The 17,518-nt window shown below is 39.6% G+C and overlaps 3 protein-coding genes across 12 annotated transcripts in view; 2 read left to right on the plus strand and 1 right to left on the minus strand.

The window, feature by feature from the left end:
- Nucleotides 1-17,518, plus strand: part of LOC125297247 (NACHT, LRR and PYD domains-containing protein 12-like) — a gene marked incomplete in the record, with an annotated part of 868,465 nt that overhangs the window by 548,684 nt on the left and 302,263 nt on the right.
- Nucleotides 1-17,518, minus strand: part of LOC125297245 (NACHT, LRR and PYD domains-containing protein 12-like) — a 666,703-nt gene that overhangs the window by 407,784 nt on the left and 241,401 nt on the right. The gene's annotated exons all lie outside the window — the stretch shown is intronic.
- The window catches only part of LOC125297287 (mucin-5AC-like), a 59,602-nt gene that overhangs the window by 10,783 nt on the left and 31,301 nt on the right, over nucleotides 1-17,518 (plus strand). For all 3 annotated transcript variants that reach the window (XM_048247570.1, XM_048247569.1, XM_048247568.1), the window contains exons 4-7: nucleotides 1,260-1,528; nucleotides 7,424-7,575; nucleotides 8,107-8,356; nucleotides 17,120-17,212. In XM_048247570.1, the coding sequence (XP_048103527.1) occupies nucleotides 1,260-1,528; nucleotides 7,424-7,575; nucleotides 8,107-8,356; nucleotides 17,120-17,212 (764 nt within the window). The remainder of the gene's footprint in view (nucleotides 1-1,259; nucleotides 1,529-7,423; nucleotides 7,576-8,106; nucleotides 8,357-17,119; nucleotides 17,213-17,518) is intronic.

A 17,518-nucleotide genomic window follows, 5' to 3' on the forward strand; every position in this document is an offset into this window, starting at 1 on the left:
GATATCTCAAATGAAGCCTGATGCTGAGGTGTGTTTGGGTTCGCGCCAAATGAAGATACGGGATGAGGCGTGTCAAATGAAGCCTGATGCTGAGGTGTGTTTGGGGATATCTCAAATGAAGCCTGTTTGGGCTCAAATGAAGCCTGATGCTGAGGTGTGTTTGGGTTCGTGAGATACGGATATCTCAAATGAAGCCTGATGCTGAGGTGTGTTTGGGTTCGTGAGATCGCGGATATCTCAAATGAAGCCTGATGCTGAGGTGTGTTTGGGGGTTCAAATGAAGCCTGAGATGTTTGGGTTCGTGGAGATATATCTCAAATGAAGCCTGATGCTGAGGTGTGTTTGGGTTCGTGAGATACGTGGGATATCTCAAATGAAGCCTGATGCTGAGGTGTGTTTGGGGTTCGTGAGATATGCGGATATCTCAAATGAAGCCTGATGATGAGGTGTGTTTGGGTTCGTGGAGATACGTGATATCTCAAATGAAGCCTGATGCTGAGGTGTGTTTGGGTTCGTGAGATACGTGATATCTCAAATGAAGCCTGATGCCGAGGTGTGTTTGGGTTCGTGAGATACGTGATATCTCAAATGAAGCCTGATGCCGAGGTGTGTTTGGGTTCGTGAGATACGTGATATCTCAAATGAAGCCTGATGCCGAGGTGTGTTTGGGTTCGTGAGATACGTGATGCGTCAAATGAAGCCTGATGCCGAGGTGTGTTTGGGTTCGTGAGATACGTGATGCGTCAAATGAAGCCTGATGCCGAGGTGTGTTTGGGTTCGTGAGATACGTGATGCGTCAAATGAAGCCTGATGCGAGGTGTGTTTGGGTTCGCGGAGATACGTGATATCGCCAAATGAAGCCTGATGCCGAGGTGTGTTTGGGTTCGTGAGATCACATTGATCGCTCAAATGAAGCCTGATGCTGAGGTGTGTTTGGGTTCGTGAAGATATGACGTGATGCTCAAATGAAGCCTGATGCGAGGTGTGTTTGGGTTCGTGAGATCGTGATATCTCAAATGAAGCCTGATGCTGAGGTGTGTTTGGGTTCGATATCTCAAATGGAGATACGTGATATGTCAAATGAAGCCTGATGCTGAGGTGTGTTTGGGTTCGTGAGATACGTGATATCTCAAATGAAGCCTGATGCTGAGGTGTGTTTGGGTTCGTGAGATACGTGATATCTCAAATGAAGCCTGATGCTGAGGTGTGTTTGGGTTCGTGAGATACGTTATATTTTCTTTCCATCTCCTTCATGTCAGTGTATCATCAAGTGATCTCGAGGTGTATCTGGGTCGGCAGAACCAGGAGGGCAGTAACCCGAACGAAGTGAAAAGGACGGTGAGCCGGATCATCACTCATCCCAGTTTCCACCCTGTCACCCGTGACAACGACATCGCTCTGCTTCGTCTGAGTGCCCCAGTCACCTTTACCAACTTCATCAGCCCTGTGTGTCTGGCTGCCAGTGGGAGTGTTTTCCTCAACGGGGTTGACAGCTGGGTCACTGGCTGGGGAGAAATCGCTGAAGGAGGTAAGGCCAACTGTCTCAGGTCAACAAGGACATTATTGTCAGACCACACGCACACACACACGCACACACACACACACACACACACACACACACACTAGGGCTGGGACAACGCGTCGACGTCATCGATGACGTCGACGCAAAATATGCGCGTCGATTCGTTAAGCATAATGTGTTGCGCTAAATATTTTTAATTTTACACCTTCAGTGTTTCCCATACGTTGACTAATCTGTGGCTGGGGGCCACGAAATCATTGAGCTGTGCTTTTCACGCACGCAGCCTTTCCTTGCCCCAGCCACTCTCTCGAGCCCGCTGCCCAGGCCCGGAACTAGGCTGCTCAGATTGGGGGGGCAAATAGAAATGTGGGGTGGGCACAATGAATACACCCCATCCCCCCCCCCCTCCCGCTCAGTTTCACCTACAAATGCCTTACTTTTCACCTTAAAACCTGTATCTAATAGCAAACATGACATATTACATAGAACTGTTAATCATAGACCTTATTTTAATATTTACAGATATCTAGGCTATATTTAACATTTATTTTCTATGTGGCCTGTTATGAAATCATGTATTGAACAATTAAAGTACAGTTCAGCTTTAAGAAACTCAAATAGTCTACATGCATGCTTAGCATTTTGTCATCATTAAGGCTACTTTGACAAACTCTTCTATGTGGCCTGTTATGAAATCATGTATTGGACAATTTAAACACACTGTGAAACCTGAAGCCCAAAGTTGGAGACATGCATTTAGACATTGCTGCAAATGTAAAACCGGATTACTCTGGAATGGCTAACTGTACAGGGGAATGCTTTACAGCTTTTTATTCGGTAAGGTCTGCTGTTTCTTCTAATATATGGTTTGTCATGTGTTCGGGAAAAATTATATTCACCGTATTTCACCGAGATGAATGGGTAGGGAGATGGGCGCAGAATGTAATATGATAAATTAATGTTACTTTTCTCGCGAAATCGTTTACCACAAAGTGCGGCCAACATCTTTTAAAAGCTGAGAAAAAGCTCTTTCGTGTGATGTGATACATGTAATGTCTTTGTGAAAGTAAACTATCGGAGTATAGGACATTCTCCACTGCGTAAAAGACATAGGCTAAATTAATTTGCGTTGTGAATGCTAAGCTTAATCAGGCCATAGGCTAAATAAAAATCGCTAGTCGGATGCAAAGCAGAATATAGAAAGAAATGGGCACCAAGGCCACAGTGGGCTGTGAACCTCCGATTTTCAAAGGGACATCACGGCCAACTATGGGCAACGACGCGGGCCACCGTGTAAAATTCCCACCCTGCTTATAACACAGTTAAGGAATGACCAATGTTAACAAACTAACTGGCTAGATCACCTTAGAAAGCTAACATGCACATTAGCTAAAAACAAACCTTATTCAAACGACAAAATAGGTCTTTATTTTAACCAGCAACAAGAATCTATATTACATCTAGCAGCCTATAACCATTATGGAAATATAGCTAAGCCCTCTCTACTGAAGTATGAAACAGCAAGTGATGCACTCAGTGTGGAATGGTAGGGGAACGCGTCGCTGCTGCTCCGGTAGCTTATTTATACTATCCAACCAGCAAATCAGCACCCTCGAAATTCAGATGGGACGAATTAAAAAAGTGTGTTTGGCTTACTTACATCTGCTTGTCAATTCCGTTACTCATGTAGGGCTCATTTTATTGACTCTGAATGTTTGCAAAATCCCAATGTAAATGGAAAAGTGTTTTCCAAAACTCAAAAGTGTTTGTCCCAAGGAGAAGTACGAACCGTTATTTGAACTTCGTTATGAATTGCATCTACACATCAGCAGCGTTTAAACTGTGTTAATGTTAATTGCAAGAATTCCCTCACGAACGTCGTCTTAAAGTGAAAGGCACTCAATTAGACCTATACACTACTGAACTGAGCTGAATTCTACCTCTGACTAAGAATGCATTACTTTGCACTTGTATAGTCTTTTACTGCATACTGCATATCAATGTAAATATACAGGTCACACAAGCACAAGTTTAAACTTCATGTAACTGTTAAGACTATATAAATATACAACACAACTACCTCTATTTTTTTATATATATATGTCCTATATTTCTATTTTGATACATACATGTTCTATATTTCAGTCTTGCACTTTAATTTAATGCTTATTGTCTATGGCTATGTATATAGTATGTCTATGTCTGTATTTAAAGCATGTCAATGTCTGCATGGGAAAGTAAGAAACGAAATTTCAATTCTTTGTATGACCAGTGCATGTAAAGAAATTGACAATAAAAGCCGACTTGACTTGACTTGACTTTTATTTTGGAATGTTAAGAGCAATAAACATATATTCCAATGTTAAGGAATTCATGCTTTTTTCATTCACATATGTAAATCAACATGTATAAGTTACTATTAGTCAATTAATGGGGAGATAATCGATAATCGAATCGAAATCGAATCGGACTGAAAAATTGAATCGTTAAATTAATCGATGCATCGAAAAAATAATCGCTAGATTAATCGTTTAAAAAATAATCGTTTATCCCAGCCCTAACACACACACACACACACACACACTCCTGGATCCACACTTAGGAATGAGGCAAGTTTGTTGAAATATAGCTGAGGCTGAGGGAGATTGTCTGCAATAATAACATATGAGAATGACAAACAGCCAGTAAAGTCACATGCGTGATTCTGGTAGGAAATCATACTATTTTCTCTAGTGTTTGATGTTCATGGTAATCAGTGTAACGCTAAGGTGGGGATCACATTAGCCAGCGGCAAGCGGCAGGTTTCCTATTGTTCTCTATGGTTCGGCAGCGGAACGGTGGCAACGCTGGCGTAACGCTAGCGTTGAACAAGCTGAGTGTTGAACTTGGTTCAACTTTCAAACCGCAACGCGAGCATATTCAATTGGCAAACCGTTTGTGTTGCTTAGGAACGAGATGAAACTTATTATGGTCTGAGGGTTGCGTTACGTTTGCCGCTGCCGCTTGCTGCTGGCTAATGTGATCCTCGCCTAAGACACTCATGTTGTTGGACCACTGCTGAAATGCTGTTGGCAGACTGCTTGCACATCTCCTGGATCTACACCTTGGAGTTAGGAAACCTGTACCTGACTCTTTATTTATTAATTTATTTATATGTTGTTGTATCATAACTACTGAAATATGTCCAAGGCAAAGATGCATGCTTTTCTGCTTGTATTCAGTAATCAAACATGACAGGCAGACAGACAGACAAACATACAAACAAACAGACATTCAGACAGACACACACACACACACACACACACACACACACACACACACACACACACATTAGTCACATGCTTTACAGCAGACGTTCTCAAAGTTTTGATTGGCGAGGGCCAATTCAGGAACCCAACATTGACCTGAGGGCCGCCAACGGGGCGGGGGGAGAAAAATAAGAAAAAAAACCTGGAAAAATTCCCATTTGTAATGATTTTAATGAGCAGGTTGCATCTCTACAGTTTATATGTATAGCATTAAACCCCATTTGCAATGATTTTAATGAGCAGGTTGCATCTCTACAGTTTATATGTATAGCATTAAACCCCATTTGTAATGATTTTAATGAGCAGGTTGCATCTCTACAGTTTATATGTATAGCATTAAACCCCATTTGTATCATTTTAATGAGCAGGTTGCATCTCTACAGTTTATATGTATAACATTAAACCCCATTTGTAATGATTTTAATGACCAGGTTGCATCTCTACAGTTTATATTTATTGCATTAAACACATTTTAATTCATAACTGAGGCTAAACCTGGCAAAACTTTCACAATCCCTGGGGTTCTCCACACTCAACAAACAAATTTGGGATATAACTGTTCTGGTTGCAGTCCATTTCAAGTACAAACTTATTTTGAACAAACAGTCTCAGTGTGCCTTACTTCTTATCAGCATAGGCCTTATTCAGGGCCAATTCCATCGTGCGTGCCAGAAATGTTTCCGCGGGCTGCCATTGGCCCCCGGGCCGCACTTTGAGAACCTATGGTTTACAGGATATTTTCTTGGATTTCTTGGTATGGTGAAACAGTGCCCCCCTCTGGTTACACTCTGAAAGAGTTGAGGTTGTTCTTGGGACCGGTTCCCCAAAACGTTCTTATCGCTAAGTAGTTCTTAACCTATTCCTTTACCTCTCTCTTAACGTTATGGCACGATTCCCGACACGTTCATACGCTAAGTATATCTTCTGTAAGTCACTGCGTTAAGTAAGGTTGGTCTGGACCATTCGTAAGCTCTCTCTTAGCGTTGTTTGAGCTCTCAAGACGCTTAGTCGCCGCCACTGTGCAGCAGTCTTTAGAAATCAGCGCTTGGCGCAATTACAAGTCAAACTATGGTAGGCCGACAGTATGTTGACAATGTTGTGGCTCAACGATGATTTTATGTTATGGACATTTTAAGACTAATACTAAAATATGTTTGCAATGGATGCAGGCCTATTTATGAAGTTTACTTTATTTTGTATCAGAACTAATATGGTGGTAATTAGCCTAGGCTATTTAGTAATGTCATTAAAGCGTTCAAATTGGCAATCACTTTTGATAATTCAAAGCTGGAAAAGAATTTGCCTCTAAATGGCTAAGATCTATAAATGGGTAAGCATGGTGGTGTCCAGTAAGCGACCAACTAGGCCTATGGCTGCGATCCAACGTGTCCTTGCATTAAATCAAAAACGCTGTGTAGTCCATGTCGCTCCATGTCGCTTCAGTCCATGTCCATGAACTGGAGAAAGGTAAAACTCAACTGTTTAACTCAAGGGGAGGTGGAAAACGAGTATTTCCCCAAATGGTGGGATATCTCTTTAAGGTGATGTAACGTTCCCTCTCAGTGTTGAATGTGTTGTAGTCTAATGTAACGTTCCCTCTCAGTGTTGAATGTGTTGTAGTCTAATGTAACGTTCCCTCTCAGTGTTGAATAATGTACGCGTTCCCTCTCAGTGTTGAATGTCAGTCTAATGTAACGTCCCTCTCAGTGTTGAATGTTGGAAGTCTAATGTAACGTTCCCTCTCAGTGTTGAATGTGTTGTAGTCTAATGTAACGTTCCCTCTCAGTGTTGAATGTGTTGTAGTTGGTGACATTCTCTCTCAGTGTTGAATGTGTTGTAGTTGGTGACGTTCCCTCTCAGTGTTGAATGTGTTGTAGTCTAATGTAACGTTCCCTCTCAGTGTTGAATGTGTTGTAGTCTAATGTAACGTTCCCTCTCAGTGTTGAATGTGTTGTAGTTGGTGACGTTCTCTCTCAGTGTTGAATGTGTTGTAGTTGGTGACGTTCCCTCTCAGTGTTGAATGTGTTGTAGTCTAATGTTCGTTCCCCTCTCAGTGTTGAATGTGTTGTAGTCTAATGTAGCGTTCCCTCTCAGTGTTGAATGTGTTGTAGTCTAATGTAACGTTCCCTCTCAGTGTTGAATGTGTTGTAGTTGGTGACGTTCTCTCTCAGTGTTGAATGTGTTGTAGTTGGTGACGTTCCCTCTCAGTGTTGAATGTGTCGTAGTCTAATGTAACGTTCCCTCTCAGTGTTGAATGTGTCGTAGTCTAATGTAACGTTCCCTCTCAGTGTTGAATGTGTTGTAGTTGGTGACGTTCTCTCTCAGTGTTGAATGTGTCGTAGTCTAATGTAACGTTCCCTCTCAGTGTTGAATGTGTCATTAGTCTAATGTAGCGTTCCTCTCAGTGTTGAATGTGTTGTAGTTGGTGGCGTTCTCTATCAGTGTTGAATGTGTCGTAGTCTAATGTAACGTTCCCTCTCAGTGTTGAATGTGTCGTAGTCTAATGTAACGTTCCCTCTCAGTGTTGAATGTGTTGTAGTTGGTGACGTTCTCTCTCCCAGTCTTGAGTGTGCTGCCTCCTTTTCTCCCCCAGAACCCCTTCCATCTCCTGGCACTTTAAAGGAAGTGGAGGTGGCTGTGATTGAGAACACCCACTGCCAGTCTTTGTATGAAGCCGTGCCATTCAATGTCACAGACAACATGATCTGTGCTGGCAAACTTGCAGGAGGCAAAGACTCGTGTAAGGTAAGACAAATGTTCATCTTATTGTCATAGAACCGTGAGTGTGATACCCAGTGAAATGAGTAAACAAAGGAAAGAATGTACTGTAAGAATACAATAATTAATTTATAATAACAATAACACAACTTCCTGTTTGTGTGTGTGTGTGTCTGTCTGAATGTCTGTTTGTTTGTATGTTTGTCTGTCTGTCTGCCTGTCATGTTTGATTACTGAATACAAGCAGAAAAGCATGCATCTTTGCCTTGGACATATTTCAGTAGTTATGATACAACAACATATAAATAAATTAATAAATAAAGAGTCAGGTACAGGTTTCCTAACTCCAAGGTATAGATCATGATATCCAGATGGCCATAATGTTCATTTAAACCGTCTTTGATTTCATAATTTTGCTTTCATAATGTGATATTCATTCTTTCCCTTTCAGTTAAGTAAACAGAAGTGCTCAAACATGTTAAGGGTGCCTTTAAGTAAACAGAAGTGTTTAAACTTTCATGCTGACTTGTCATGGGGACGTTTGACTTGTGTTTTCAGGGAGACTCAGGAGGTCCACTGGTGAGCCAACAGGACTCTGTGTGGGTCCAGTCTGGTATTGTTTCTTTAGAAGGTTGTGCTCAACCCAATCCTACTGGAGTCTACACCAGGGTGTCCCGTTATGAGAGCTGGATCAACTCTGAGATCAGCACTAATCAACCAGGCTTTGTCCTGTTCACTGTCAATTCCACTGTTCCCTCTCCTAGTGCATCTAAAGCCCCAGAGCCCACCAGTACGTCTATACCTCATGGTACGTTGTGTGTGTGTGTGAGTGTGCATGTCTCATGGTACGTTGTGTTTGTTTGTGTGTGTGAGTGTTTATGTCTCATGGTACGTTGTGTGTGTTTGTGTGAGTGTGTGTGTGCACCAGTACGCCTATGCCTCATGGTACTTTGTGTGGATTTTGTGCGTGTCTGTTGTGCGTTTTGTGCGATTTTGTGCGTGTCTGTGATGATTAACTTTTCATGGAGTAGAGCAAATCCGCACCTACGGAGCAGAACAATATACTCTGGGTCTCCAAAGACTGGTTGGCAGCATCACCAATGCAATGTGGGGTAGTTCTCTCCCTGCAACTGCTCGGATGCTTTCTTGAAGGGTTCCAAAAAATCTATCACGGACGTGAGCGTGTTTTGATAAACCCCTTCCATGCGCTCAGACAGTCCCCTGCTTTGAAGTGACTCGTAAATTCCCTTATATTGCTTACTCACGGATTTCAGCATGTCTATTTTACTATTCCAGCGAGTCTCACATTCTTGAACTAAGGCATATGGTAGAGTTGTGGTCGCACTGGCCTTTTTCAAATATTTGACAATGACCTTACACGCGTCCATTATCTCTGTGACCTCTTTGATGTCAGATCCACTGCAATATGTTTCAGGACTGTGTTCACTAGATCTCCTCCTCCAGTCACCACCCTTTCCCCCCTTGCAACACCTGGTGGTCAGTAAAACAGATCTATTTGGGGTTTATTGAGGCTCCATTGTGTGTGTAACCCCAATATCTGCTGTCTAGCTTTACACTCTAAAAATAATACACTGTCTCAACAAAAAAATTAAGGTAACAATTTGCATGGATCTTTTAAGTAATTTCAACTGGCTGTTTTGAGTAAATATTGCTTGAGACTTATATAGTTAGACCAACTCAATTTGTTTTAGCACAAGCAACTGAATTATATTGTGATCAAATTAATATAATTAAGTTGGTTCAACTTAATTAAGCTTTTAGAGGACAAATAAAATTAGGTTGATTGTGCTAAAACTATTTCAGTTCTTCTAACTATAAAGTCACAATATTCTCAAAAGCTAGCGTGAATGAAATACTTAAAAAATCCATGCAAATGTTCTATATTTTATATTCTAATAACTTATTTCACGTATGTCTGAATAAAAACACAAAGCAATTCCAATTAATTTGTTTATTATTAGCCAATGATAAAACATTTATGGCAATAACATTCTTAGTCTGACTAAGCATCAAAAAAAAACAAACATTACCTCATTTTGCACATTGTCCTTTGTAGACAATGTTGCTTTTCTTAAAATAAAATAATAAAAGAAATCAGATTTGGAACACTCAATTCCAAGAGGCAGTGTTATTTTATGTGTGTATGGGCAACAAAACTTTGATACATTTCCTGAGGAACATTTTTCAGATACATTACCTTTGGACTTAAGTTTTCTTTCAACTTAAGAATTATATATGAAAAAGGAACTTGTAAAGGCAATATAAATTTTACTTTGTACCTGTTTGCTTTTCTTAAAATAAAATTATAATAATAAAATTTGATTTGATTAATAAAACATTAAATTGCATGTCAACAGTGCAAGACTTCTGTATAAGCAACAACATTGTTATCCATTTTCTGAGGAACATTTTTTAGATACATTACCTTTGGGCTATAGCTTTCCGATCATTCAACTTACAGTATGGAAAAGGAACTTGTAAAGGCAATGGAACTTTTACTTTGTACCTTTTTGCTTTTCTTAAAAAAAAATAAAATAATAATACAAAAAAAAAAATACAGAATTGGATTAAAACATATCAAATTGCATGCCAACAGTGCAAGACTTCTGTATGAGCAAAAACTTGCCATATCATTGATACATTTTCTGAGGAACTCAATAACAGCAGCTTAATTCTTCACATCTTTAGCTGGCAACCTATTTTTTAGAGACATTACCCCTTGGGCTAGCTTTCCAGACCATCCAGCTCAGGAATATCTTTTTGAAATACCTCAAAAGTATGCCTCAACTGCCTTGGATAGCTTAGGTTGAGGCGAGTAGATCAGCCCCATTAGCAAGCACATCTTCATCAGGTCGTTGGTAATGTCCCCATCATCTAATCAGAAGCAAAGTAAGTGTTTTAAGGGAGAATTCCAGTGTGATATTGACCTAAATTGTGTTGAAACATGATAGAGGTGTGAGCATTATGTCTCATAGCTCATCTCTGCTTGTCCCCTGCACTCTGAAATCTGGCCCTAGTTAGCTGATGCTACCAACAGGTTTTCAAAGGGGGGTGCCTGGGCATTGGCCTAGCCATGCAAATAAATCACTGTTTTACACTATTTACAAGGCTCAAAGTAGCTCCACACTTCATTTTGGTAGACTTCCGGAGGGCCTGATATTTAAAGCGAGACATTGAGAACTTTGAAAAAGCACTGGTAGTTTATTTACAAGGCGATTTAGACAGACAGTACCTTCAGGAAGTTTGCAGTTAGCCATCTTGAATTTAGTCATGATAAAGTGGCGGCGATAGTCTGAAATGAACAGGTATGATAGGGATCAGATTCAAAAATAATTCTGTGGAAATGCATGAATTCAGTTGCTGCTACAGGAGCAACTGGAATCCATCACATTCTACTAGAATATTTAAATTAGTGACTAAATTCAAGATGGCGGCAAGCGGTAAACTTCCTGAAGGTACTGTCTGTATAAATCATCTTGTAAATAAACTACAGGGTGCTTTTTTAAAGTTCTCAATGTCTAGGTTTAAATCTTGAGGAAAGTCTACCAATGAAGTGTGGAGCTACTTTGAGCCTCATAAATGGTGTAAAAACAGTGATTTATTTTGCATGGTAGGTGCCCCGAGGCACCCCTTTGAAAACCTGTTGGTAGCATAACTAACTTCTGTAGATTTCGGAGTGCAGGGGACAAGCAGAGATGAGCCATGAGACATTCACACTAGGTATCATGTTTTAAAACACTTTTGGTGAATATCACACGAATTATCCTTTAAATAATCATATTTAATATCAGAGTAAAATAGTACAGTGTTTTTAAATATACAGCTGTGCATAATAAATTAAGACACCCATGCTAAAGTTGACCAAAAAAAAAAAAAAGCTTTTTTTTAATAGTATTCCTTAAAAATACAGGGGGGGCATAAGTAAGGAACCGCCTATCTTAAATTCCCATAGAAGCAGGCAGATTTGTATTTTTTAAGGCCAGTTATTTCATGGATCCAGGGACTATGCATCTGATAAAGTTCCCTTGGCCTTTGGAATTAAAATAGCCCCACCCTTCACCTTCCCAGAGATTGGCATGGTTTTATTTCAGTTAGAAAATAATAGCTGGTTTGATTCGCATTGAGAGATGATCTTATAAAAAGTACTCCGCCAATCTCTAGGTATGGTGAAGGGTATGTGATAATGAGCTATTTTAATTCTTAAGGCCATAAGGAACTTTATCAGGATGCATAATATCCTGGATCCATGAAATAACTGGCATTTAAAAATAACCCCAGCATGGGTGTCTTAAAGCGTAACTTGTCAAATGCATACAACAAGCCAAAATGCATCCCAGGGTGTTTTGTGAATGTACCCGAGTCAAACTTTAGTTTAAAAGCAAAATTATGTCTGATCGGGCACTTTTGAGCTTGTCCGTGTTAACGTTTTGGTCCAATGGCCATTTGAATGGGAATCGTAGGGGCACTACTATTTTGACACGATGAGCGTCAAAATGCTATTTTAAAACGCTAAGAAGGCTCAACACAACATAAAAACTTGATCGAAGTATCATCAGTGTCTACACATGAACTACACATGAGCATTGAGAACATTGTTTGTGTACACATAGTTTACTAAAAAGAAAGGTTCTGGGAAAACTCACTCATTGACTGGCAAGATGGTGGCGAGCAGAGAAAACCAAGTGAGTTGTTCAAACCTTTCTTTTAGTAAATTTTTGTACACAAACAATGTTCTCAATGCTCAAGTTCATGTGTGTAGAGACACTGATGATACTTTGATCAAAGTTTCATGTTTTGTAGAGCCTTCTTAAATGTTTTAAAAATGTAAAAAAATTGTTATTTAAAAAATATGTGTTGAAAAAATGATCATGTATCAAAATAGTAGTGCCCACGACTCCCATTCAAAGGCCATTTGACCCGAAAATGACAACACAGACAAGCTTAAAAGTCCTTGCTGGACGTAATTATGGTTTTAAAGGAAAACCGAGAAAGTTTGACTAGGGGACATTCACAAAACACCGTGAGGATACATTTTGGAAAGCCACGCTTTAACTTATGCACAACACTATACACTACTCAGATTTACCTACCTCTTTGAAGAGGTCTTCCTCTTTTTCTTTTAGGAACACAATGATGGCACAAATAGCAACCTAAACTTCTCATTTCCACAGAATCATCCTAAGAAGAATTTTTGAAGACAGGCTTTTAATAATTACCACTTCTCAATGAGAATAGCTGAAGGATGACTTATGACTGGACTATAGCAATTAGTGATACCCTGGAAAATGAAATAATAAATTGATAAAGAAAAGAAACCTATTATAACTCAATTCAATTGCTAGTATTTCAACAAATGTTTTAAAGAGCCATTTTAATCTAAGGACTGCTTTTGAATCTAACTTGTTTTGTTTCCTGTTTTAGTAATTATATAGGCGGGAGCTACTTAGGCCTTGCCATGACCTATAAGAAAAGTTGTTTTCTACTTGAAATTAACTGTTATGTTCATTCATACCTCTAGCAACATGTTCTTTATTAAGCTGGAATATTTATTTTGCAGCCCTCCTTCTGAGGGACACCAAGGCAATTATTTTTGGGGAATACTGGTCCAGTTTGGCCAGGTTAATGGTAGAGATGCGGAGAATTCTTCATTTATCTGTAAAATAAAGGCACAAAATAAAAGGCACAATATTAAAACATTGACCCCAATATAGCACATAACCTGCAAACCATTTTATGAAAAAATGCTTTACCTGAGCTGCATCAAAAGAACAGGCCATCGGCCTATTAAGTCACTGACTGCTGGTGCTTCATTGTGATTTCTTGCCTCTGAATGGAGAAAGTCTTCGCCATCTTTTCCGTGATGGTCTGATGGTTGTCCCTCTTGTTTTACTTCATCAAACAGGTTCAGTCTCTCATTTTCCAAGCTTCCTTCAGTTTCTCCTTGTGGGTGAGGGGTAAATAGTTCACCTCTGCCCTTCTGGCTTTTTTTATACTTTTGCAGGTGCTCGGTCACGTGCTCTCTTCTTTCGATAGAGTTCACATCAACTTCCAGGACATCCTAGCCTCTCTCAGTTTTGATCTATAATTTCCCATTTTATATTTTAGTCTTTGTAGCCATCCATAGCATCCATTATATGATCCCTCTTTTAAGGGAAGGATGCTTTTGAACTAGTGCTAAAGCAACATCAGACAATTGTGCATTTGTTGGGTAGGCCCCATACTGAAAGACAGTTTCAGCCACTTTCTCAAGGATATCTGGGAGGATTGAGGTTAATACCAGTTAAATTCCATTCTTTTTTGAAAGCTTCATTTCTTGGACGCTTAGCACAAGTTCTGTGTCATAGGCAAACGAGAGGTATTGAAAAACTCAGTAGGCCAACACTGAGAAGCGCCACCGTCGTGTGTTCAGGTGATGGGAGGATTACTGTATCAGCCGATCCAGTAGAGCAACTGCTGTTAGGACTGATGGAGGTCACTGAAGGATGGTCGGAGGTATGGATGGAAGTCTCATTTTCAATGGTGCTGTACAGATCAGTAAACATCAAAAGTATATGTAGGAGGTTCAACAACGTGAATCACCTTTATTGTGTCCTTGTCCTTGAGTTCACTTGTTGAGGTAAGAGAAAAATATTCATCTCCAAAACCTGCATCCTTATAATGCAAAGCGAAGTTCCGTTAAGCTCAAATGTCTCTCTCACAATTGATTCAAGTTCAGCCACAGTCGCGAGGGGATTCCCATGAGGCAAGTCCAGTTTTGCGAATGTCATGGTCCTGAAGAATAATCACGGGAGTTTGGCTAATTGAGACATTGGGGCATCTGTAAGAGAAACCATATCACTTCAATTAGAGTAACAGCAGATTACATCCAGTCAAATCCTCTAAACATTGAATATCAAAAAGAACATAAACACTGATCCAGAAAGAAACTGGCTTTCACACAACACTGATATTTTTTTAAATCAACAAACTACACACCAAGTCTTCAGTCTTAACTTAAAATCATTTTTTGTCAAACTAACAAGCAGATACATACATGGAACCTGTAGAAGTGGGTAGTGTGGGTAGTGCTCTAGAAAATGATGCTCGGAATTAGTGTTTGCTGTGGGAAAGCTGCCTGGAATCTGTGCCCGATGCTCAGAAATCTTGCTGTCAAGGTAACATAGTTGAGTCTGTATGAACAGAGGCAATAACAAGTTCAACTATGTCCTTTAGGTTAAGAAGGACCAGCCATTTTGGATCACTCTCTGGTATTCTTTCTCCAACTATCAGAGGAAGGAGGCAAAGCAAAGCCCAATTTTCATGGGCATTCCCACCCACACTTTTTTTTTCTTGTGGCATAGCTCAATGGAACTGGTTGTGGAACTGGTTGTGTTTTATCTGCGCATCTGTATGGGAACTCTAATCAATTGATTTAGCTCATTAAATGTGATTTCTTGACAGATGTGTTCGTAGGCTGCCCTAATGTTTTAAATGAGCAATAACACTCCCAATAAAGGCAAGGAGAAAGGCAAAAAATGTTTTCCATCATGGCGTGTCTAAGTCTATAATGCTTTAAAGGGAAACTTGGCAGGATTTCCCCTTCTGCTGGAGAAATTGTGCATTATGCTATTTCAAACTGTGGAAAAAGGTAGCGATAAAGCACATGGATTTGTTTACAAGCTAGCAAAACGGTTGGCATAAGTTGGCTGACAATGTGGATATTACAAAGGTAAGAAACGCGATTTAAAAGCGAGTTTCTTGAATCTCACTTCTCTTTCCTGGACGGTAGTCTCAATGTTGCAAGGTTGGTTTTCATACTGGGGACACTAGGGGCAGGGGAAAAGTCACCATTTTCACCGAAACAGATCATTTAACCATCAAATGATTTCTAAACGGGTTTATTACGTTGAAATAGTTGCCAAGTTTCCCTTTAAGAGATCAGTCTTTCTTGGTGTTTCAAATTTGCACATTTTACAGATACAATTCATTTTTTTAAAGTAAAAAAAGTAGGCCTATTACTCAATTTATAGGCGATTCAGAGCTCTAATGCTTGCCACAGCTTTCCCAGCAAACAGTAGCCTAATAACTTATTTTGCCATCATAATGCTGCCTTTTTGTATCATTGTGTCATACTGTTCAAATTTAACACAGAAAAACCCCCGCAAGCTCAAAGAAAATGAGGTGGACACGCAACATGTGGACATACAAAGCAATGACACATGTCCGTTATCTAACATTGTTAAATAAAAAATAAAAAAATAATAATAACCTGATGTACTGCTATGGATGGCTCAAGCAAATGAAGGATGAACAAAATCTAAAATGTGTTTTGTAGACACGGATTGACTGATTGATTCCTCAAACTTATGCACAGTAAAAAAAAAAACTGGCCTAACCCAGTGGTTCCCAAACTTGTTTTCCCGCGTTACACCACCTACACCTGACTCTGCTCGCGCACCCCCCACCGTCCATCCCCCCACATAAAACGTAGCGCATTCTGGACGGCATCATGTTTAATAGCCACCCTACATAACAAATAACGAAATCAAAATGTGCAACTGGTCTATGACCTTGGAGAACATTATGAAGCACAAAAAAATCAAAGAACATAGGCTTCAGATAAAAAAATAAAAATAATTGTTACACCTCTCTCCGACACTGCCTTTTCATCTCCATACACCCAGTGGAAACTTGCGTACCACGTGAACTAACGTTAATGTTAAAATGTTAAATGCACGGTCATTCAGCCGCCACGGTGAAACAAAACATAACAAAATTTGAAGACACCAGATAGTTAAAAATTACATTACTAACTCCAAATTAGAGCAGGCTGCAGGTAACTTGGAAGACGCCAACTACCTAAAGGTCATATTTTTTTCAAATGGTTCAGGTAGATAACATGGAAGGCAGCTAGATAGCTAGCTAAAATCCATCTTGTGTTGTTCAACTGTTCACATTAGCAAAAAGGCAAATTGTAACGTTAAAATAATATGTACTGTCATGTGACAACAATGTATATGCACTGTGTGCCGTATTTTGATAGCTGATGCTTGTAAAACAAAAATAAATGTGATAGCCTACTTAGCACGTACCTTTGATTTCGGATGTGCATGATCCTGTTCCCTCATTTCTGCTAAGGCGTGGACCGCGTGGTCTGGAAGGTTCTGACGTTCAGTCCAGTAGGCTACTCAGCTTTATAAGTTTGATCACGAGATCTACAAGTTTCACTAACTTAATAATTATCTATTGTTAGGTGGAAGAAAGACTGTGTGTTGAAAATCCATATGTTAATAAGTTGAGACAGATTTTTTCTTTTTCAGTTTGACAAACTCCTTAAATTAAGTTGTCAACTCACCTATACATGTACATGTAACAAAGTTATTTTTTTATGTTGAAAATGTTGTTTATTTTAAGTTTCATCTACTAACCTCATGAATCATTTTTTAGAGTGTAGCTATTATGATTTTGTCTCTTCTTAAATTAAGCCAAATGATTTTATGAAAAAATGCTAGGTAAGTCTCTTTACTTCTGCAGCTGTTGACAAGTTACGCTCTCTGTGTGTTCCAACCAGAACTCATCAAGCCCTCAGCATTCACTCCTGCGGTCACCAACCTTCCTGCTCTGTCTTCAGCACCAGTACCCACCAGCACATCTGCACCTCAGGGTACGTTGAAGAACCTCAATTAGTTATTCTGTATGTTATTTCTTCTGTGTTCTATGTTACCAGAAAAGATCAACATCAACATCAATTAGCAAAAAGAGATGCCTAATAAAATAGGCCTTTTTTTGGAAAAACTTGACAACTGCAGGACACAACTAAGGCACGTTTTTTGTTCTGAACAAAAAAAAACCTTTTGCACATGCAGGCTTTTTAAAAAAAATCAATTCTCAAATCAATTCAGTGAGTGCAGTGTAAAACAAACTCAATTTTCAAATCAATTCAGTGAGTGCAGTGTAAAACAAACTCAAT

Source organism: Alosa alosa, chromosome 7, assembly GCF_017589495.1.
Source record: "Alosa alosa isolate M-15738 ecotype Scorff River chromosome 7, AALO_Geno_1.1, whole genome shotgun sequence".
Classification (NCBI taxonomy): Eukaryota; Metazoa; Chordata; class Actinopteri; order Clupeiformes; family Clupeidae; genus Alosa; species Alosa alosa.